Consider the following 22,963-nt stretch of genomic DNA (forward strand, 5'->3'; position numbering starts at 1 on the left):
CAGCCAGAGGACCATTTCTGTAACGAAGGATTCCGCCCCTCATCCCTGAGGTGTGAGCGGGCTTTCCCTCTTTAGCCGGGAGCCTCATCTGCTGCTGCTGCTAAGTCGCTTCAGTCGCGTCCGACTCTTTGTGACCCTATGGGCAGCAGCCCACCAGGCTCCTCTGTCCCTGGGATTCTCTAGGCAAGAATAGTGGAGTGGGTTGCCATTTCCTTCTCCATCATGACCCTCCCAAGACCTGATTGTAGTAAGGATGGTGGAAACCAACCCAGAAAACAAGGGGCTCTCTAGAAGGCATCTGGGGAGGAGGAGTGAAGAGGGTAGCAGAGACACCCGCTGGACAAGCTTAACTACGGGAACAACTGAGAACAGTTTTGAAGGTGCATATTAAAGCGGGGGTGGGGTGGGGTGGGTTGGGGTGAGGGAGGGCGGGCGGAGGCTAGGTGGGTGCAGTGCTGAGAGACCATTCGGGGTTAAGGGTAGGGAGGCAAGTTGCTAGAGGCCCTTTTCCATCTGCTGCTGCTCTGCGGGGGCGGGGCTCCCACTCTCCCTCCCTGGGATGTGTCCAATTTCAAGATCCCCAGCTGTGCCTTTGTGTGTGTTTGGGGTTGGGTTGCAGACGTAAGAGACCACTTGTCATTTTAGGGAAATTAGCCTTTTTTTCTGCAGATTAGTTCGCCCATCAATACAGACACGTCTCCTGTGGTTCACTGTGACCCCCATCTCAGGTGGGGAGACGGAGGCGCAGAGGGGAATCCAGGCCAGAGTCCGGGGCGACACAGCCTCTCCGCGGTCGCAAAGCAGCATGCGTTCGGGACCGTGGGCTCTAGAGTGCAAAGCAGGAATCACGGTGCCGCGGCCACGAGGTCCCGGGGTCCCGGGGCTAAGTGGTCCAGGACCCAATCCTGCCACCTCGCCCTGCCTCGCCCTCGGGTCGTGCAGTTTGCCCACGCCTTCCGGACCACGCCGGCCGGGGGGCGGGGCCTTCGTTTGTTGTTTATCTGGGGCCCCGCCCCCGAGGGGGGCGCGGACCACGCGGCCGGAGGGCCCGCCTCCCCTCCCCCTCCCCGCCCAGCTCGCCCGCCTCTTTGTATCCAACATCCGGGTTTCCCCGCTGGCTCGGCTCCGCGGCCGCGGCTCAGGAGCCATTTTGGACTCGGTTCAGCTCCCCTCCCCCCCACCCCTCCCCCCGTTCATGGCCCCTCCGGACTCGGCCCCTGTGCCCGGGGCCCGGGCCCAGCCCCGCCGCGCGATGCCTGAGTCGGGCGCGCCCCGGCCCGCGCCCCGCCGCCGCCCCCCGGCCCCCGCGTCGTCCCGGAGCCCGGGCCGAAGCCTGCGCCGCCCGCAGCGGCCCTGAGCCCGGCCCCGCCGTCCGGCCCTTGGAGCCTGCACGCTGCCGGGAACGAAGGCGCAGGAATCGCGCGGGGAACGAGGCCGAAGGAAGGAGCGGGAAGGAGAGCGCAGCCGCCGCCGGGCCCTGCGCGCCCCGGGAGCGCCGCGCGGCCCTGCCCGCGGGCTCCGGGTGTCCGCGGGGCGGCGCCGCGGAACATGACGGCGCCCTGGGCGGCCCTCGCCCTCCTCTGGGGATCTCTGTGCGCCGGTAAGAACGGGGCGCGGCGTGGGGGGCGCAGGAAGGGCACGCGGGGCGGCTTCGGGCGCCGCGCGGTGTTTATCAACAAAGGGCGGGCCCGCGGCCTCCTTGCCGCGCCACCTGCACCCAGCTTGCACCTCCCGGGGCGGGGACAGGGGGCGCGCAGGGCGCCCCGCTCGTTGATCTTGGTGGGGGGATGATCTTGCCTGTGCGGCGGCCTGCGGGGCTCCCTTTCGCGGAGGCGACCCCAGGGTCGGGGTTCAGGCTATATGGGCGCGTGGAACCCAGAGTGAGACGAAAATCGGAGCATGGGGAAGGTGGCCAAGGGGGGCGGGCAGATCTTATACGGAGGTAGCGGGATTGTAGGTGCAGCCTTGGCTGGGGGCAGGATTGCGCGACCCTCAGAGCCACTTAGGTGTAGCGGAGCGAAGCGGGCCGCTTCGCACAGCCCAGAGGAGTCTCTTGCACTCCACCCCACCACGTCTGCGTGGTGTTCCCCGGGAGGCGCGCCGTTGGCGCCAGCTCCCACCTGCGCCCGCTCTCCCTGCGGCGCCCCGGTACGCGAGGTGCGGTCACCCTGAGAAACTGCTTTGTTTGGGGGCACCTGGAAGGAGAGGTGGGGCGAGAAGAAAAACCAACAGGTCTCTGTTTATCCTGACCTCTGGGAAAGCACGTGGCGGGGGTGGGTGACCCTGCTAGCGTTCGGCTTGCGTGCTAGCGGCTGAGGGTGGGTGGGTGCGGGTGTATACACGCGGAGTTGCGCTGGGAGATCGCTTTCCCCCCTGGCCGGCGCACAGATTTTCCTCTTTTAGCGGTACTGGGACGCGTCCTACTCTAGAGTGCGCGCGGACAGGCTCCGCACCCGGCTTCGGATGACTCTGGGCAGCCCTGGGAAGCCGCGCATTAAAGCTTCGGGGAGAAGCTCGGGATGGTCTCTTAGGCTGGTGTGCGGCAGCCGGGGAGCTGGTCCTGCGCGTCTTTGTTCCCAGCCCCCATTACACATGCAGCGCGGGTCCCCTGCCGCCCGCGGTGGCAGCAGCTTAGAGTCTGGGAAACCCGCGAAGGGCGGGGCCGGGAGTGCAGGGGCGGGGCTGGGATCCCCAGGCTGCTGCGGGGGTGGGGATCCCGGATCTCCTTATCCCCACTCCCACTCTACCGGCCTCCTTTCCGGTGTATCATGGCTTAGCCGTCTGCACCGAAGGCAAGAAAGTTCTCCTTGTGGGGCTTGGAGCTGCTTAATTTGAATGCAGCGACTGGAAGACAGAGACGCCTTATTGGTGGATGCATGCGTGCTCAGTCATGTCCGACTCTGCCACCCGTGAACTGTAGCCCACCAAGCTCCTCTGTGTCCATGGGATTGTCCAGGCAAGAATACTGGAGTGGGTTGCCATTCCTCCTCCAGGGGATCTTCCCAACCTAGGGAGCCAGCCTGGATCTCTTGCATTGGCAGGCGCATTCTTTACCACTAGCCACCTGGGTAGCGCCCCCTTATTGGTACTTGGGCACCATATGGAAGGGGGTCATGGATCTTTTTGAGCCATTTCATGTGTCACAGAAGCAAAGTGTTGGTGGTGTTGAACCTGTTCCCTTCTCTGCCTTAGAAGTTTTGCTTTGAGATGCTTTAGTCCCAAGTGAGATCTCTGAAGTGAAGAAAGACATTGGCCTCTAGAGGGAAGGGCTGCAGCTAGCCTACTTATTAGGCAAGCAGCGGCTCACGTAGCTGTCTCTGGATCCCTCCTGGCGCTGCTGGGTTCTTCAAAGACCAGGCCTTCAGAGGTGGCCTCTTCCCTAATTAACTCTTCTCTCCTGACCAGTGTCAGGTCCCCACCTGATTAGGTGAGGCAGGATGGGGTTGGGTCCCTGGGATTTCCATCCTCTTCCCTGGCTTGAACAGTGCTTGTACGTGTGTGCTTAGTCGCTCAGTCATGTCCGACTCTTTGTGACCCCACGGACTGTAGCCCGCCAAGCTCCTCTGTCCATGGGGATTCTCTAAGCAAGAATACTAGAGTGGGTTGCCATGCCCTCCTCCAGGGGATCTTCCCAACCCAGGGATCGAACCCAGGTCTCCTGCATTGCAGACAGATTCTTTACTGTAGGAAGGTGGGAGTCACTGTGTTTCTTATGGTCACATCAGCCAGTCCTCTGGTGGCCACTGCCTGACCTGTGAGGAGCTATGGGAGGAGCCTCCACAGACCCGGGTGGGGCTGAGCTGGTCCTCCTGTTCCTCCATCTTCCTGGATGTGCTGCCTTCAAACCCTGGGCTTGCTGTTTAGAAGTACCCTCACCCCCTTGTAGAAGGAAGATCTAGGACGGCACTGTCAAACAGAGATGCAGAGGGAACCACACAGAAGACTTTAAACTTTTCTGGTAGTTTTGAAAAAGAAACAGGTGTGTCTTAGCCTCCTCAGGCCGCTATAAGAAAATACCACAGACTGTGTGACTTACCTCTTTTCTCACAGTCTGGAGGCTGGAAGTCTGAAGTCAGTATGCCAGCATGGTCAGGGTTTGGGGAGGGCTGTCTTACAGATGGCTGTATTCTCACTGCATCCTCACATGGCCTCACCTGGTGCTTCCAGTGGGCACCGTTTGTTTTTTTTTTCCTCTTCCACTAACCCCATCAAGGGGTTCACATTGGGCATTAGAGTTTCAACGTAAGAATTTTGAGGGGACACATTCAGCCCATAACAAGGGCAAATTAATGGTATATTTTGTTTAACCTAATGTATACGCTGAAGCTGAAACTCCAATACTTTGGCCAACTCATGCGAAGAGTTGACTCATTGGAAAAGACCCTGATACTGGGAGGGATTGGGGGCAGGAGGAGAAGGGGATGACAGAGGATGAGATGGCTGACTCGATGGACATGAGTTTGAGTAAACTCTGGGAGTTGGTGATGGACAGGGAGGCCTGGCATGCTGCGATTCATGGGGTCGCAAAGAGTCGGACACGACTGAGCGACTGAACTGAACTGGATGTATATAACACAGTCATTTCAACTTGTAGTCAGTATTAAAACAGACATTTTATATTCTTTACTGTCATCAAAATCCACAGCATGTTTTATACTTACAGAATGTCTCAGTTCAGACTTTGTACATTTTAGATGTTCAGCAGCCTCATTTGGCTAGTGGCTACCATATTAGACGACTCAGGCCTGTTCGAAAAGGCAGAATGGATGCTGCAGTCATGGTATACAGTGTTTGATATAAGATCAGCGTTAGTGAGTTTTGCAAGTCTTCTGTGATCCGTGCCTTGCCAAGTGTCCTTTTGAAACAAGTCATTTGGCTCTTGCCTTGCAGCGGATATCCCAGACACACATCTGTGTATCCCCCAAGAACTCCTGACCTCTGTCTGTGTACTTGGGCTTTAGATCAGGGCCTGTGGCTTGGGGAGTATGCTGAGTGAAATGTCAGGGGCCCCTGGCTGGGGCGGAGGACCAGATTCCTGTCTGTCCCTTCAGAAAGTGCAAGCCCTGACTGCTCCATGCTGTCCTTGTGGGCAACTATTCTCCCACCCAAAGATGTGCTCCATTTCCTCGGGGGGACGTGTGTATGCAGTGAGTGCAGTGACTCTCAGGCCCAGTGTGGTGGTGGCTCTCAAGGACACAGACCAGAGGGTCATGGGCCACCAGTACCCTTCCCTGGGGAAGCGTGTCCGTGTCCTTATACTTGCTAAGCACTCCAGACTCGGCCCTGGCTGGGTGGCCGGGCTGCCCCTTGGGGAGGGGTGGGCACTCTCAGCTCTTAGAGATGCTTCCAAGGTAGATGATGTGAGACACTCATCCAGCCTCCCAGGCTGTCCACCTGGGTGAAAACACAGGAGAGAGACCCTGATGGCCACCCACTACTCTGCAGGGTCTTCCTGGGCACCGTGATTCGCCCGGATGGCACCTGGGCTTCTGGCACTTCGGCGAGGAACTTCCTTCCTTTCCAGGGAGCCGAGTGAAGCATGCCCATGGTACACGCTGAGGATCTGATGAGTGCGTGTGAGAGTGAGTGCATACCTAGTGCACACTCACTGTTTGCACCGATGTCAGGTAACCGTGGCCCCCTGGATGGGGTTTTGCGAAGGCCGGGCTCCCGGCCTGCCCTGCCCATTGTTCCAGGGCAGCATTGTTCTGAGGGACAGCCTGCTGTCCTTGGCGGATCTGCTGCACGGGGTGGGTTCCACCTACCTGTTGTGGCCACTGCACGAGACTTCTCCTTCACTCTGCCTTTCGTGACCCTGCCCACTGCTCACGTGTCAGCCCCGGCCTCCTCCCCGCACCCCCCACCCCTTTCCTTCAGGAAGCCCTCCCTGATTGCCTGTGCCTTCAGCCTCCCACCTGGGAACTTAGGTAGTGCCAGTGAGGACCGGAGTACCCTAGATCTACTTGTAAATACTGGCCTTTTACCAGGGACTGGGGGACCTATGTAGGCGGTAACTGAGCCGGATCCTTCTTTTGAGAATAACCCTGGACAGACAGCCCTCAGGCAGGGTCCTGGCTGGCTAAACCTCATTCTAGAGCAGAGTTTCTCAACCTTGACACTGCTGACAGTTTGGATCCCGGGATTCTTTGGTGTTTGCATAGGTGGGGAGGGGGGGGTCTTGTTCATTGTAGGGTGGTTTGCAGTATCTCTTGGTCTCTACCCTCAAAATGCAAATAGCGCTAGTAATCTGGAAAGCCAGAAATGCTTGGCTTGGAGAGGGTATAAATCACCTGATTGAGAACCTGATCTAGAATGTTCTTACGATTTTAAAGGGACAGAGAGTTGTGGGAGATGGGGTTAATGGCTAATACCACCCCCCTTCCTCCCTCCCCGCAGCGGCGAGCGCGCACACACTCACACTCACACTCACACTCACACTCTCCTCATAAGATTCAGATTGGCAGGTTGGGTTCTAAAAGTCTGGGAGATTCCTGCTTCCGCGTCAGGTTTGGTTCAAATTTGTGGTTCAGGAGTACCGCTGGCCACCGTGGAGAGAATCCTGGCGTCCTTGAGTTTTCCCAGAAGTGGTTCAGGTTTCAGGGAGGCGGCGATTGCGGGTGGCCGGACCGCCTGCCCGCCGCCTCCGCCCACCTCTGAGTGCAGCGCCAGGTTCGCATCTCGCCTCGCCCGCCGGGCCGGGGCCTCTGCGCCGCTCCATGTCCGCGCGCGCACCTGGCAGCCGACGCGGGCCCAGCGGAGCACCGGGCATGCCCTCCCCCGCGAGCCCTGCTAGCGGGCCGGCCGCCGAGCACCCTGGGGAGCCGCCGCCGCCCTGGGCTTGGGGCTCCGAGGCCGTGGACACCGGGGCGGGGGCGCCGCCTCTCCCCAAAGGTATGGGGCGGCTGCGCAGCTCCACCCGGGCCCGGGGAGGTGTGGTGGGCAGCGCGGCTGGAGGCCGGAGACCAGATGGGCGCCGGCACCACGGCCCCGACCCGGGGGTTGATCTCTTCCGGCGCCTGTTGGCTGTTCTTGGCAGACTGGCAGCTCCCTGTTCCTCCTCCACTCCTCCCCCAGTGTACTCGCGGCCCGAGTCAGGAGCCTCCCGCGGGGGGATCGCTTCTCTGATCTTGAGATCAGCAAAATACACCTTGCTGAACTGAGTATGATTACAGAGTGGGAAGCAGCAGTCCCCAAAGCTTCAGTTTCCAGTTCTCCCTGTCGCCGGTGTGTGGTGTGTGAAGCGCTTAAAGGTTTTTATTTTGTTTGTATTTATTTGTTTATTTTGTTGGTGTTGAGACTTTCTGCTTCCATCTTTTGGGGTCTTCCCAAAGGGGACTTTGTTGCCATCGCAGGATTCTTTATCTTTTTTCTCTTCCCTTCCATTCTGTCACCTGTTCTTTGCTCCAGAACAGACACCTCCCCCTTGTTGGGCCTTTCTCCACCAAACTGTGGCCTCCCATCCCAACCCCAGAGGCGCCTGGTCTTTGTGGTCCTGCCCCTGGATGCCTCGGTTGTTGGGTGGGGATGGGGGAGAGGAGAGGCCCCTGGCCTTTTCTGAGTCTGATGGTGAAATTTCTCAGTGCTCTCTCTGTCTGAGACTGTGGTAGGTGCTGGAAGCTGACTGGTAACGCAGGCTGAGATTGTTTGGGAGGTCCTTGGGCCTCCCCGGCCCACGATCAGTCTTGGCTTTCTGCGTTTGGACAGCCCCGTACCTTGCCCTGGTTCGCCCTGTCTAGCTGTGCACATACATGTGCCTTTTTCAAACTCTCGCAGGGACTGGCAGCCCTAAGGGAGTGTTTTCAGTCACGGGCACGTGCTCGCTGGGAGTGGGTGTGGGAAAGGAAGGTTGCTGCCCCAGTGGGCGGATGTGAGTCCTCCTCCTCCCGGGGTGAGGGCGATGACTTCTAGGGGTCTGGCCTGCCACTCACTGGGATGACTGCTCTCTGGCCGGTTTCTGGGCTGGAGCTGAGGCATTTTGTGAGGTGAGTGCATATTCTTGTTTGCAAACGTTCCTCTGCCGACTATTTCAGTTCCACTCTGACAACCAAGGAGGCTAAAATTAGTTCTGGGGAAGGAAAAGGAAGGCTGCTTGGAAACCCAAGCACTTGGCTGGAGGATGGAGGAGGCTGCTTCCTGGGGCTGGTGGCCCAGCGTTTCGGGGAAGATGTGACCAGACCAGCTGTTGTCTGTCCATCCAAGGAGAGGGAGGGGCCCCTGCTTGCTTCCTAGGCAAGCACCAATGAAAACAGGAGGCTGACTTGGAAGCTGCTGCTCTTGATTGTTGATGCCAGGATGTTTTCTCCTCCTGGCTGGGATAGTGGAGCACAGTGTTTGCAGGTATGAGGACAATGCCTTTTAACATCCAGTATCATTGACAACCATCCTTCCCCCTTTCCCCTCATTGACTCAGAAAGCACGCGTGAGTTCTGAGTCTTGGACTGGCAACCCTGGGTTAAAAAACCATTACTGTATTCTGTTTGAGAATTACCCTCCTGGCCGAGTTTGACATTCCCTTCAGGGCCTCACAGGCCAGGCAGACCAGAGCCTGCCTTGGAACCGCTGACGTGGGTGGGAGTGAGTGCGTGCCTGCCTGCTGCCAGAGAGTCACGTCTGACTCTCTGTGACCCTCCGGACTGGAACCTGCCAGGCTCTTCCGTGCATGGAATTCTCCAGGCGGGAATATTGAGTGGGTTGCCATGCCCTCTTGCAGGGGGTCTCCTGACCCAGGGATTGAACTCAGGTCTCTTACGTCTCCTGCCTTGGCAGACCTGCACCACTGGAGGGCAGGGGTTAGAGGAGAGCCGTAGGTGCTCTGAGGGCAGAAGGGAATCAGGGCTCGTGCTCTGGAGCTTAGAAAACAGAGGGGCAGAACACTCAGGTGAGCTCTGCTTTCCCTTCCCGCCTGGTGGTGCCTCCTGTGCAGCCCCCGCCCCGACCTGAGAGTGAGTCCTGCAGGGCTCCGTGGGGGAGGCGAGCCGGCCCAGTGCTGTCCTGCCTCCCCTCCCGGAAAAGCCCCTCCCAAACCTCCGCTAATCCTGGGGTCCCCTGGTGGGCCACCTGGGGTGCAGTTGATAGTAATAGTCACTTTGGCTGTAATTTCTTGTCCCATTTAAAATTTTTGTTAATTTTTAGTTTTATAAGTAACACATATGGATTCAGTTGCAGAAATTTAGATATTACAGGGGAAACCATGGTCTCTCTTGCCAGCTTTGTCTGCCCTCTGAATCCTCCAGAAATGAACCTTCTCAGGTTGTTGGAGTTTGACCTGTATATCTATAGAAGTGTTAGACTTAGAGAAAGAAAGCTGTTTTTTTTTCTTTTTAACCTAAAATGGCATTACTCTTTTTCAAACATTTAACTGAAGTATAAATTATGTATAGGATAGTGTAATTATCATAAGTGACAACTTGAGGAATTTTCACAAACTGAATATGCTGATGTCATAGCATCCAGTTGGAGATGCTTGCCTCTTCCTCTTTCCATTCCAGTCTTGACCCCTAAATCCTGGAGGGTAGCCACTGCCCTTTTTTAATAGCATATGTTAATTTGGTCTGTCATTGTGCTTTGAAGTGAAGTGAAGTGAAAATCGCTCAAGTCGTGTCCGACTCTTTGCCACCCCATGGACTATATACAGTCCATGGAATTCTCCTGGGCAGAATACTGGAGTGGGTAGCCTTTCCCTTCTCCAGGGGATCTTCCCCACCCAAGGATCGAACCCAGGTCTCCTGCATTGTGGACGAATTCTTATCAGCTGAGCCACAAGGGAAGCTGTTTTTGTGCTTTAAACGGATGTAATCTTGCAGGGTGAGCTGTTTTGTGTCCCCATCTTTTGCTCACCGTGTTTTGTAACTTGCATCCACATTGTCACATGTCAGGGTTTTGGTGGTATGTTTTTTTATTTTTCCCACTGCATGGTGTGCAGGATCTTAGTTCCCCTGGCCAGGGATTGAATCTGTGTCCCCTGCAGTCTTAACCACTGGACCACCAGGGGAGTCCCTGTCATGGTTTCTTAAGCTCAGAGACTTGTTCTGGCAGTCTTTTTCAGTGTATATGGATCTACCTCAGTCTTTTTAATAGTGTGAAGTTTCAGAGTTAGGAGATAAGCTGCGTTTTGTCTGGTCTCCTGTTGATAGACTTTCTGATTGCTTGCAGTTTATGCAGGTTGTTTGCTAAGGATTGATGACAAGAAGAGAGAGTTCGGAGTCCCAGGGCATGTATGTTGTGAATTTTAATACAGATACCGAGAAGCGATTACACATGGTTATACTGTGTTGTGGTGGTGTGTACGTGTGTTCGTGTCCCTGTGTAATGGCAGGTTACAGAGCTTGGAAATCACCCACCTCATGACGGGTGCCCGGACAGGAAGGATGCGCACTTCCTCTGACCTGGTGCCTAAGGAGATACAGAGAGGCTGCTCCCCACGTCTGAGTTACTGTGCCGACGGGAGTGGCAGTGGACTAACCAGGAGATGGTCCGGGTTTGGGATGGATGTGCGTGCGTGTGTGTGTGTGTGTGTGTGCGTGCGCGTGTGTGCGTGCTCACCAGTCAGGCTGCATGCTGCCTCCACCCCCAGAGAGACTGAGGCCCTCGCTGAAGGTTGTAGGGGGCAGGCTCTCCTGGTGCACCCCATGCATTTGACAAGCTCTGGGCGTGGCAGGATCCTGGTGTCACGTGTGGTGATAATGGAGGTAGGTCGGTTGGGAGAAGCTTGTCGAAGAATGGTTCCGGAGTCTGGTGAGAGGCTTTTCGCAGAAGGGGCTGCGGTGAGCTTCAGCTCCTGGATGAGTGTGTTCCTTGTTCCCTTGCTCCCTCTTCTGCCCTGACTGGCTGAAGAATTCAAGAGGGCAGGTTGAGATGGCGTGTTCTCCGGAGCCCCTGCTTTCCTAGTTCCTTGCTCACCAAGCGCTCATTCTCTCACTGCTGTTTCCCTGGGATTCCTTGTGTGAGCCCACGTGTCAGGCCCTGTTGGTGGAGCTGGGTGGCAGTGGGTTAAGGGTACGGTTTCTAGCATGAGTGGCGTCCCAGCCAGCTTTCCCACATTGCGCAGGGGATGGGTGCTGTCTGGGTCGTAATCCACCGACTCGGGGGCTTCAGTAACAGAAATTAATTTTCACAGCTCTGGAGGCTTGAAGTGAAACACCAAGCTTTTGTCGGGATTGGTTCCTGGTTAGCCCTGGCTCCTCGGCATGCAGAGCGCTACCTTCTTGCTTGTCCTCACACAGCCTTCTCTCTGGGTGTGTCTCTTCCTCCTCTTATAAGGACAGCAGTCCTATTAGAGCCCCACCCATGTGGCCTTGACTGACCTTAATTACCTCTTCAGAGACCTTATTTCCTAGTATAGTCATCTTGCCGGTTATGAATTTGAGGGCGAGGAGATGCAGTTCAATTCACAAGAGTCTAAAATAATGAAGTTGGTTGAAAGGGGATTGTTTTCCCTTGACTTACCCTTTGGAAGGAAAGTTAACTTTCTTCAGGACTCTGCTTTGGGGTCAGTGTTCTTGATGAACACTTCTATGGGCAGTCTTATTCACACTGGTGATCTCAGTTGCTGTAAATGTGTGGAGGTGTCCCCTTGAGGTATTATATATAGTCCTGAAAATATATTTAAAAACTGGGTCAAAGTAGATATGGAGGTTCCCCTCTTTTGATGATCAGGATCAACCCTCTTTCTGAAGGCACCTGGACAAGATGAACAAACAGAAAATGCCTCCGGTTGAAAGCATTGCACAGTGAAGAAGTTAGGGAATACCCACCGGCCAGGATCTGTGTACCATTAGAGGCTGGGTGGTGGCTGTTAGATCTGAGTCTGTTTTCAGTTCCACGTGGGCAACTGAGAGGCCGAGCCTTGCGCTTGATAGCCTTGCAGGGTGAGGAAGACGAGAATTGGAATTTTAAACAGAGGGTGAGTATAGTGAGTCCTTCGTTTTGGCTTGGGACCCCAAGATACAGAGTTGAGGGGGGAGCCAAAAGAAGACAAAAAGTGGGATGAAGATGTTAAGTGGTAGAAATCATGTTGCTTCTCAACTTTCTCTGAAGCCGGTTTAGGAGTCTGTGTGGCCATTGGCCACTCATATATTTGCTTTCCAGCTTCAAAAATTTACTTCTGTGGTTCTTTGCTGTTCCTTTTCTCTTTATGGGTTTATGCCTTAAAAACCTTTTCTTTGCTGTGGTTTCAGTGGGATTACAGGAGGGAGCAAAAATAACATTTGTGTATAATCCTTGACCTTTTATCTACAAGCTCGCTTGCCAGTGTCCTTCAGGAATGATGGACTCTGGAGAAAGGCAAGTGTTTTGGAGAATGGTCCTGGACCCTTGTTTTTTCAGTTGTTTGTTTCAGTCTTGGCTGTGCCGAGTCTGCGCTGCTGCTCGGGCTTTCCTCTAGCTGCGGAGCGCAGGGGCCGCTCTCCAGTTGCGCCGCTCGGGCTTCTCACTGCGGTGGCTTCTCCTGTGGAGCCGGGGCTCCAGGGCGCACGGGCTCCCGTAGTTGTGGCTTCCAGGCTCCAGAGCACAGGCTGAGTGGTTCTGATGCACCAGCTTAATTGCTCCCTGGCATGTGAGCTGTTTCCTGATCAGGGACTGAACCCTTGTCTCCTGCATTGGCAGGCGGATTCTTTACCACTGAGCCACCAGGGAACCCCCCCCCCCCACCCCACCTTGTTCTGTGGGTGGTGGTAGGGAATTGTTTACAGAGTCGAAGTTGAATGTGACTCGATGTGACCTAGCTTGATTTCTTGTTCCACTGGCACTAGTCGTAAAGAGCCTGCCTGTTAGTGCAGGGAATGTAAGAGATTTGGGTTCCATCTCTGGGTGGGGAAGATCCCGTGGAGGAGGGCATGGCAGCACACTCCAGTGTTCTTGCCAAAATTCTGGAGAATTTTGTGGACAGAGGAGCCTGGCAGGCTGTAGTCCATAGGGTCTCAAAGAGTTGGATACGACTGAAGCGACTCAGCACGCAGGCTGGTAGAACTCCTCTTGTCACCCTTGAAAATTGCTCCTGAACTTCCATTTCTGGCAATAATAGTGAACAGAACAGCCAAAAAAACCTCGTTACACAAGACACATGGAAATCCTGGATAATGTATAGCGAATATCCTTTTAAAATGTATATGCGTAATTGCATGTATAAAAAAAGGGAGAAGCAAGAGTGGGCTGGAAACTAGAGCTGTACCCTTTCACTGGCTAAAGCTGCTTTTTCCTGCGGGACTTTGCCTCTCTCCATATTTTAAAGATGTGGGTTTAGTAGCAGAGTGTGAGGCACAGGAGATAAGATGTGGAACTGAGACTCTCACATGATAAGACTTCTGCAGGGTTATTCATTCAGTGAAAGTATGGACCAGAGGGAACATTCTTTTGCTGATAAAGGGAATAGATAAATTGTTGATTGCTGGGGAGGTGGGTAGTTTCACTTGAGAATTTGTAACCATAGATCTGTGTGCTTCCATGAGCTTGGAGTTGAAGTTTATACCATCTGTGTTTCCTGGGAACCTGAAGTTGAATAATTACAGTGATTCCAGATTGGTAATGTCCTAGAGAATTTGGCAGAAGCAAAAATATAAATTATTTCTGGAAGTTTGCCCCCTCAAACTTGGCTTCACTTTTTATTCCCACAGAAAAGGCCGCCACTGAACATAAGTTCTGTATCCAAAAACAGAATCCAAAATTCCAAAACACACAGGGAAACAAGATTCCATGAGTGAAATCATCAAAAGTAACAAGTGGGATAAATAGATGTTCAGGAAGTTAAATTATGGAGTTTATATAAGCTACAGATTTGGAAGTGTGACGAGGAATGGAAGTATCAAAATTGACCAAGAAGTTTTTTTTTTAAAGTAGAACTTGTTGAAATAAAAAAATAGATTAATTGAATTTATAAATTAATTAGAACTGAATAGCAAATTAGACCCAGCTAAAGAGAGAATTAATTAATTGGAAGTTAGAGCTGTGGAATTATCTATAATGGTGTTTAGACACAGATTTGAAAAATATGAAAGCAGAGTTAAGAGACTGATCTGATGGTCTGATGTTTGTAATAGGAATGTCAGAACATAGAACAGGAAGATATAAATAGATGCGGGAGAAGTGGAAACAGTGACAGATTTTATTTTCTTGGGCTCCAAAATCACTACAGATGGTGATTGCAGCCACAAAATTAAAAGACTCTTGCTTGTTGGAAGAAAAACTATGACACACCTTGACAGCATATTAAAAAGCAGAGACATCACTTTGCTGACAAAGGTCCATATAGTCTAAGCTATGGTGTTTCAGTACTCATGGATGTGAGAGTTGCACCATAAAGAATGCTGAGCGCTGAAGAATTGATGCTTTCAAACTGTGGTGTTGGAGAACATTCTTGAGAGTCCCTTGGACAGCAAGGAGATTCAACCAGTCCATCCTAAAGGAAATCACTCCTAAATATTCATTGGAAGGACTGATGTTGAAGCTCCAATACTTTGGCCACCTGATAGGAAGAACCAACTCTTTGGAAAAGACCCTGATGCTGGGAATGATTGAGGGCAGGAGGAAAAGGGGGCAACAGAGGATGAGCTGGTTGGATGGCATCACTGACTCAGTGGACATGCGTTTGAGCAAACTCCAGGAGATAGAGAAGGACGGGGAAGTTTTGTGTGCTGCAGTTCATGGGGTCACAGAGTTGGACACGACTTAGCGGCTGAGCAACAACAGCAAAGAATTTTTCAGAGTCAGTGAAAGATGTGAATCATCAGATTAAAAGCACATTCTGCTGAGCAGTATGGCAACTCACTGCAGTATTCTTGCCTGGAGAATCTCACAGACAGAGGAGCCTGGCCGGCTGCAGTCCATGGGGATACAACTGAAGCGACTTAGCACATAACTGCATAAGCCCATGCCTCTGAGCAGTACAAATAAATTTAAACATATGGCTCTTTAGTGAAATTGCAAGAAGCAGATCTAAGAAAGCAACCAGAGAGAAAAGACAGAATATCTACAAAATTAAACTAGTCATAGACTTTTCTGCAGTAATGGTGAAAGCCAGAAGACAGTGGAATAATACCTTCAAGATGGTGAGAGAAAATAACTCAACCTAAAAGTTTATGTTCTTCTAAACTGTCAGTTAGGAAAAAGAACACAATGACATTTTTGGAGAGATAAGCCAAGGCTTCTTTATCCAAAGATCTGTACTGAAGGAAGGTGTTTTGTGGGAAGGACAGTAGTCCTGGAAGGATGAGTGGAGTTCCAGAATGAATGGGCGTGCAGACAGACAGAGGAATGTATGGACTGAAAAGGAGATGCTGACTGTGTAAAACCCAAATATCATCTGCTTTGGGAGGCAGATAAGAAGATGAACAATCGATTACACGTGGAACACAAATATTACGTTAAACTAATTTAATGTAGGTTGGACAGAGGTAATTAGAACAGCGAAGTTCCAATAAGGGATAGGAGAGATGTTGATTAACTTTCGGCTTTTAGCATAAATGTACATGTTAAAACTTAAAGCTTCGCCTATAATGGAATGTACATTACTTCCACACCAGAAGTGGCTGAAATAATGGAATTTAAAGCATACATCTATTTGGCTGGGCCAGGTGTTAGTTGCGGCACTTGGGATTTTTAATTGCGGCATGTAGGATCTAATTCCCTGACCAGGGATCAGACCTAGTCCCCCTGCATTGGGAGCAAGTAGTCTTGGCCACTGCACCACCAGGGAAGTCCCTGAAATAGTGGGATCTAAAAAGATAATCTAAAGGTGGTAACAGTAGAGAAAAAACAAATTTAAACGTTGTTCAGTCGCCAAGCTGTGTCCGACTCTTTGCAGCCCCGTGGACTGCAGCATGCTAGGCTTCCCTGTCCTTCACTATCTCTCGGAATTTGCCCAAACTCATGTCCATTGAGTTGGTAGTGCCATCCAGCTATCTAATCCTTTGTTGCTCCCTTCTCCTGCCCTTAATCATTCCCAGCATCAGGGTCTTTTCCAGTGAGGCGGCTCTTCTCATCAGGTGGCCAAAGTGTTGGAGCCTCAGCGTTAGGATCAGTCTTTCCAGTGGATATTCAAGGTTGATTTCCTTTAGGCTGGTTTGATCTCCTTGCAATCAAAGGGACTTCTCCAGCACCACAGTTCAAAAGCATCAGTTCTTTGGCACTTAGCCTCCTTTTTTATGGTCCTGCTCTCACATCTGTACATGACTATGGGAGAAACCATAGTTTGGACTATACAGACCTTTGTCAGCAAAGTGATATCTCTGCTTTTGTCTTGGTTTATCATAGCTTTCCTTCCAAGGAGCAAGCATCTTTTAATTTTATGGCTGCAGTCACTGTCTGTAGTGATTTTGGAGCCCAAGAAAATAAAATCTGTCACCGATTCCACTTTTTCACCTTCTATTTGCCATGAAGTGATGGAAACGGGTTCTATGATCTTCGTTTCTTGAATATTGAGTGTTAAGCCAGCTTTTCCACTCCTCCTTCACCTTCATCAAGAGGCTCCTTAGCTCTTCACTTTCTGCCATTAGAGTGGTATCATCTGCATATCTGAGGTTGTTGATACTTCTGCCAGCAATCTTGATTCCAGCTTGAGCTTCATCCAGCCCAGCATTTCACATGATGTACTCTGCATAGAAGTTAAATAAGCAGGTGACAATATATAGCCTTGTTGTACTCCTTTCCCAGTATTGAACCAGTCTGTTGTTCCATGTCCGGTTCTAACTGTTGCTTCTTGATCTGCATATAGGTTTCTCAGGAGACAGGTAAGGTGGTCTGTTATTCCCTTCTCTTTTAAGAATTTTCCAGTTTGTTGTGATTCAAAGACTTTAGCATAGTCAATGAAGCAGATGTTTTTCTGGAATTCTCTTGCTTTCTCTATGATCCAACAGATGTTGACAGTTTGATTTCTAGTTCTTCTGCCTTTTCTAAATTCAACTTGCACATCTGGAAGTTCTCAGGTGACATACTGCTGAAGCCTAGTTTGAAGGATTTTGAGCAGGACCTTGCTAGCATGTGAAACGAGCGCAGTTGTGTGGTAGATTGAACATTGTTTGGCACTGCCCCTTGGAATTGGAGTGTCCTGTGGCCACTGCTGAGTTTTCCAATTTTGCTGACATAGTAAGTGCAGCACTTTAATAGCATCATCTTTTAGGATTTGAAATAGCTCAGCTAGAATTTCATCACCTCCACCAGCTTTGTTTGTACTAGCATTTCCCAAGGCCCACTTGAGGATGTCTGGCTCTAGGTGAGTGATCACACCATCATGGTTGTCTGTGTCATTAAGAACTTTTTTTGTTTCATTCTTCTGTGTATTCTTGCCACCTCTTCTTAATCTCTTCTGCTTCTGTTAGGTCCTTACCATTTCTGTCCTTCATTTGTGCCCATCCTTGCATGAAATGTTCCCTTGATATCTGCAGTTTCTTTAACATAGTGGTCCTTGTAATGGGCCTGGGTTCTAGGGCTTCTCTTGGCTGTGCTGGGTCTTCGTTGCAGTGCGCAGGCTTTCTCTAGTTGTGGCAGGCGGGGTCTACTCCAGTTGCAGCGTGCGGACTTCTCATTGCGGTGGCTTCTCTTGTCATGAAGCATGGGCTCCTGAGCGTGTAGCTTCAGTAGTTCGGTGTACAGGCCTAGCTGCTCCGCAGCATATGGAATCTTCCTGGACCCAGGATTCAATTTTGGATCAAAGACAGTATTAGATTGAGTTGGGATAAAAAAAGGTACAGAAAGATTTGAAGTACGAGTTGGACAGAGATAAATTGGGAAAATACTAACTACAAGAAATGTCATACAGCTGTGTCAGTGTCACATTAAAGTGGGCTTTCTGGCAAGGAGCAAGCAAACAAATGAAAGGGGTTATTTTGTAGTAAGAAAAGTTTTATTGGAATATAAAAAATTTTCTATAACCCAAAGGAGAAGCAGCCCAGCGGAAAAATGGGAAAGGTTGTGAGCAGGCAGTTTTCAGAAGGGGCTGACAAACACACGCATGACCATTCTCACAGGCGATTAGGAGATGGTGATCACAACCATGACATCCGGTTTCACCCTGATCGGGTTAGCACATCTCAGGGGCTGAGGGCGTGGCTCAGTGGGGCTGGAGTCTCTTGGGCATGTACAGTGGTCCATCCACGTGGGGGAACAGTGTGACTGTGTCCAGGAGTTGGAGATGCTCGTCCCTGTGTCCCCCCATCTCTGACCTCTAACCTGTGGTGTATCCCCTAGAGGAACACCCGCTCATGAGAAAACGCACAGGAGAGGACCCCGGGAGGGGTCCATGGCGGCAGGGCTTACATCAGCCAATGTTGGAATGACCTAGAGGTCCGACAGGAGGATGGACCTGAGGTTGTGGTCAGGCCGTACAGCGAGCTGTTCACTAACCCTGAGTGTAGAGGGGTCGCAGAGCAGGTGAAGAGGGTACGTACTCCACAGCGAGGCGGCCCTGGGCTCAAAACCTGGTTTTGACACTTAGTAAGTGTCTTGGGTAGAGTTATTCTCTTGAGTGGGAGAAGTTCAGAGACAGACATGGTCCAGTTTGGGACTCTCTTCTGCCTCTTGTGTGTGTGTGTCATTGCACAGAGCGTGAACACGTGTGTGCACGTGTTTGATGCTCCAGCCCTCCTCCTCACCTCCACTTAGTTTCCCTTTATCCCTCACACACCAGCCATCCTACTCTGGTCGTGGGGAAGATGGTGAAGAGCATCCTGTGTGGACCGGGGGAGGTGGAGTCACAAACTCAGATCCGGACATTGTCGCTGGGCGCCCCCACCTTCGGGACCCTCCTTGGCTGCTCTGGAGGAACATGCGGTGATAGCGGGTGCTCAGCCCAGGGCAGGTCCCTCCGACGAGGCAGAGTGAGGGGAGCCCAGGGCACGGCCTCCAGGGAAGGGAGCCTGACCCCTTGTGCGCTTGTGTGGTGGTGGGAGGGGCGCCTCTCGTCTCTGCGCAGACCTGGAGGTTGGACGACGCGGGAGAAGGCTGGGCTTGCCTCACCCGGTCGCCCCTCTGGCCTGGTGGCTCCTGCAGGGAGCGGGGAGTGGTGAGCTGGTGCAGGGGGCCTGAGGTGGGTGGGTGCTGGCTGGCACCCCATTCTCACCCCTCTACAGTGTAGGGGGACTGTGCCCACAGGGAGGCGGGGCTGTTGAGGGAGCCCCGGGAACCAAGGGCAGAGTGCAGTGGCCGGCTGGCTCCTGGGGTCTGTGGTACCTCTGAGAGCTGCTGGCTGAGCTGAATGTTCCCCAGACCCAGAGTCTGGGGGACCCCAGGGGAGGCGTGGCTGCTCCGGCTGCACCCCCTACCTCCAAGGTCTGCCTCAGGCCTCCAGCCCGCACTCTCCCCATTGGATTTCCCCCTTGTCTCCCCAGGTGCAAGTTGGGTGCATCCAAGGCCAGCTGGCCTGGGAAACAGACCTTGCGTGTCAGAGCCCCTCCGTTCAGGTTCATCCTGCTCTCAGCTCGCGGGTTCTGAGTGGAATCTGTGTGTACTCTTTCTTCAGGTGGTTCTGTGTGTCCAGGATTGGGCTTTCCGTGTCTCGCCCGGACTGGGAGCTTGGGGAGCAGCAGGGGTGTCTTCCCACTGGGGTTTAGACCCCTTGGAGCATAAGGACCGCCTTGTGCTTGTGTGCCTGCTTCCTTGAGAGGCTAGTGCTTGGGTTGGCTGGTGCTCGGGGTAAAATGAACCCCTTACCCTCATGTCTTCGGGGGAGGTGCCCCTCTGGGCTCTGAGGCAGCAAGTGGGGGCACAGCTGCTTCTCCTGCTGGGATGGGTGAGTGGGCGGGTTCGGGGGAGCCTCCTGTGTAGGGGCCCCGGCGGTATGAGTGTGGGCAGGAGCCCTGTGTCTATTAAAAGGCGGAGGCGGCCTTGCGGTTGGAGTGTTGCCAGAGGCTATGAATAGCTGAGTGTGTGCAGGAGTGCCAGGGAGGAGGGAGGAGGGGGATTCCTCTCCAGCTGGCAGCAGAGTCTGGGAGTAGGGGGCGCATGGAGCCTCCCGGTTCCCCCGAGTCCCCCGCCGGCTCTGAGCACACTCTTGCAGGTGTCGGTGTGCACGCCCAGCCTGGTGGGGCGGGGGGCTGGTGCTGTGACGAAAGGGCGCTGGCCGTGGGGAGGGGTCTGACTCTAATATACCAGTGATGGGGCCAGGCGTTGTTCTCACTTAAAATGCAACAACTCAAGTCATTCTTGGGACAGCCAAGGAAGTGGGTTCGTTAGCATCCCCTTCACACGAGTGGGGAAACAGAGGCACGAGGTGGCTGGGGCGCTTGCCGGGAGGCATCCGAACCAGGACCTGAATGGGGTCGAGGCCCCTTTTTTTCAGTTGGTGTGTGGGGTTCCCCAGGTGGCGCTAGTAGTAAGGGACCGTCTGCCAGTGCGGGAGTTCCATCCCTGGGTCAGGAAGATCCTCTAGAGGAGGGCATGGCAACCCACTCCAGTATTCTTGCCTGGAGAATCCCATGGACAGAGGAGCCCGGCAGGCTGCAGTCCGTGGGGTCACAGAGAATCAAACACGACTGAGTGACTTGGCACACACGCACATGTAGGAGGGTCTTGTCAGGTGTGGGTCCACGGACATCCTGACCCCAGGTCTTACCTGCAGCCTTGAGATTCGGAGTTCCCAGCCCTGCTGGCGTGGGTCCTGCTCACAGTAGTGGCCAGAGGGGTCCCCGCCTGGTCAGCCGCCTGGAGAGAGGAGCTGGGCCAAGCTTGGACACTCCTGCTGTCTGGTGACTTCTCTTGTTCGGGCTCCCAGCTTTATACGGGGTGTGGAGGCTTGTCTGAGCGGAGATGGACCCTAGGGCTTGGGCTGCAGGCTGAGGCCATCCCTTGTTTTCCCCTCCCTTGACAATCCAGCTCCAGCCTGGAGAGAACTATGTCCTTCTGTCTGATTATTGGTCCGTCCTTCCTTCGGCGCCTCTGCCCATCTTTCCAGCCTGTGTCTGGACCTGGTTTTAGCACTCAAGACAGTTCAAGGTTTCTGCTGTCAAAGCATCAGCTTTGCAGTCCTGTGGGGGAAGCCTGACATTTAAGAAGCAATCATCAAGCGCATTTGTAATGTTTTGTTTCTTATATGAGTGTTTATTATGTTATTGTCTCTGGGGGATTATCTTTGGTTGCATTATTTTTATACTTTTTGGATGTCTGGAATAACCCTTTAAACAGCAAGAGGCAATTAGTCACCGGGGATAAATGAGGTGATGGAAGAAGTGCAAAGGCCTGTGGAAGTGGAAAGTAATTGGCCTGGCCTCCAGGGAGAGAGAAGTGCCAACATTTAAAGGAGAAAGTGGGGAACGTCTTGCGGCCAGAGGTAGTAACTTGTGTGACGCCTGGAAGCCGAGCATATTCAAGAGCCTGGCAATGTTGTGTGCTGCAGTCGGGGGAAGGAAGGTGGGGTTGTGCCCAGCACCCCGTCTGTAGCCCGGCTTGCAGGTCTGGCCCATAGGTCACCAGTCTCCGAGGACCCCCACTAGATCTGCTGCCATGGATGCAGTGGGTCCCGTGTGCCCTCTGGATAGGGCAGTCTGGGCTGCCAGTCTGAGCCCGCCCCTCCTCCACCCCACGGCCCGGGGCGGTTCAGCGGCAGCTCCCTCCCCCGGGTGCAGGTTCCGGGCGCGGGGAGGCCGAGACGCGGGAGTGCATCTACTACAACGCCAACTGGGAGCTGGAGCGCACCAACCAGAGCGGCCTGGAGCGCTGCGAGGGCGAGCAGGACAAGCGGCTGCACTGCTACGCCTCCTGGCGCAACAGCTCGGGCACCATCGAGCTCGTCAAGAAAGGCTGCTGGCTGGACGACTTCAACTGCTACGACAGGTGCCGGAGCCCCCGAGGCCGGGTGTTGAGTCCATACGGGCTCTCGCCAGGTCCCAGCCCTCCCGGGTTTTGAGGTCCCCAGTGATGCTGGAGGAGGGCGTCCACCCTTGGATCCCCCTCCTGACCCTGGGTCCCGCTTCCGGGGAGCCCAGCCTCCACAGTTCCCCATAGGGATCTCTGTCTGTGGGGAGGGGTTTGCTGGGCCGCCCTGGGGAGTCTGGCCCTCAGCCGAGTTGTGGATGGGAAACCATGCCTCCAGGCAGGAGTGCGTGGCCACCGAGGAGAACCCCCAGGTGTACTTCTGCTGCTGCGAAGGCAACTTCTGCAACGAGCGCTTCACCCACCTGCCCGAGGCGGGCGGCCCAGAAGGTGAGGGCGTGGGGGGAGCAGATGGGGCTGGCTTTGGCCCCTCCGATGCTCAGCTCCTGCGTGGGGTGGGGAGTGGCTGCAGGGGTCTCTGGTCTGGCCCTGGAGCTGTGCAGGTAGGCCGACTGTGTGACGCTGGGCTCCGTGTGTCCCTCAGTCACGTACGAGCCACCCCCGCCAGCCCCCACCCTGCTCACTGTGCTGGCCTACTCGCTGCTGCCCATCGGGGGCCTCTCCCTCATTGTCCTGCTGGCCTTCTGGATGTACCGACATCGCAAGCCCCCCTATGGCCACGTGGACATCCATGAGGTGAGACGGGGCTGGCTCAGGGCGGGGCGGGGTAGATCCTATTAAGGCCAGATCCTATTAAGCCCTCGATCTCCCCAGGACCCTGGACCTCCACCCCCGTCCCCTCTGGTGGGCCTGAAGCCGCTGCAACTGCTGGAGATCAAGGCTCGGGGGCGCTTTGGTTGTGTCTGGAAGGCGCAGCTCATGAACGACTTCGTGGCTGTCAAGATCTTCCCACTCCAGGTGCGTGCCTGCCTGTGGGGGGTCTCCAGGTCGTCTGGCTGGGGCCTGAGCCCTCCTGCCCAAGAGCAGTCCGTACCCTGTGCAAGCGGGGTGCTAGAGGAATGGGCTCATTGCAGTGGCAGCATTTACCATGGGCCTAGGGTAGGGCTTTGCAAAGCCTTGATTTGCAGAACCTCAGTCCACCCTGGTTTTGAGGATTTTGCTTTGACAGCAGGTTCTGCTTAGAGGCCCTGGACATCAGGCTAATGGAGCCGTTGCCCAGGACACTTGGCACAAGCAGGCCTGCTCTGCTTCTCGTTGGCTGGGTGGT

At 53.8% G+C, this 22,963-nt stretch overlaps 1 protein-coding gene across 2 annotated transcripts in view; it reads left to right on the forward strand.

Annotated features, from left to right (window-relative positions):
• Positions 1-1,160: 1,160 nt before the first annotated feature.
• Positions 1,161-22,963, forward strand: part of ACVR2B (activin A receptor type 2B) — a 37,201-nt gene continuing 15,398 nt past the window's right edge. Inside the window, exons 1-5 of one of the 2 annotated variants that reach the window (XM_070455432.1) lie at positions 1,161-1,600; positions 21,549-21,756; positions 22,016-22,125; positions 22,280-22,431; positions 22,510-22,653. In XM_070455432.1, coding sequence (XP_070311533.1) covers positions 1,549-1,600; positions 21,549-21,756; positions 22,016-22,125; positions 22,280-22,431; positions 22,510-22,653 — 666 coding nt within the window. In that variant the 5' untranslated portion in view covers positions 1,161-1,548. The remainder of the gene's footprint in view (positions 1,601-21,548; positions 21,757-22,015; positions 22,126-22,279; positions 22,432-22,509; positions 22,654-22,963) is intronic. The other variant, XM_020897945.2, reaches the window with a different exon arrangement.

Source organism: Odocoileus virginianus, chromosome 26, assembly GCF_023699985.2.
Source record: "Odocoileus virginianus isolate 20LAN1187 ecotype Illinois chromosome 26, Ovbor_1.2, whole genome shotgun sequence".
Taxonomy (NCBI): Eukaryota; Metazoa; Chordata; class Mammalia; order Artiodactyla; family Cervidae; genus Odocoileus; species Odocoileus virginianus.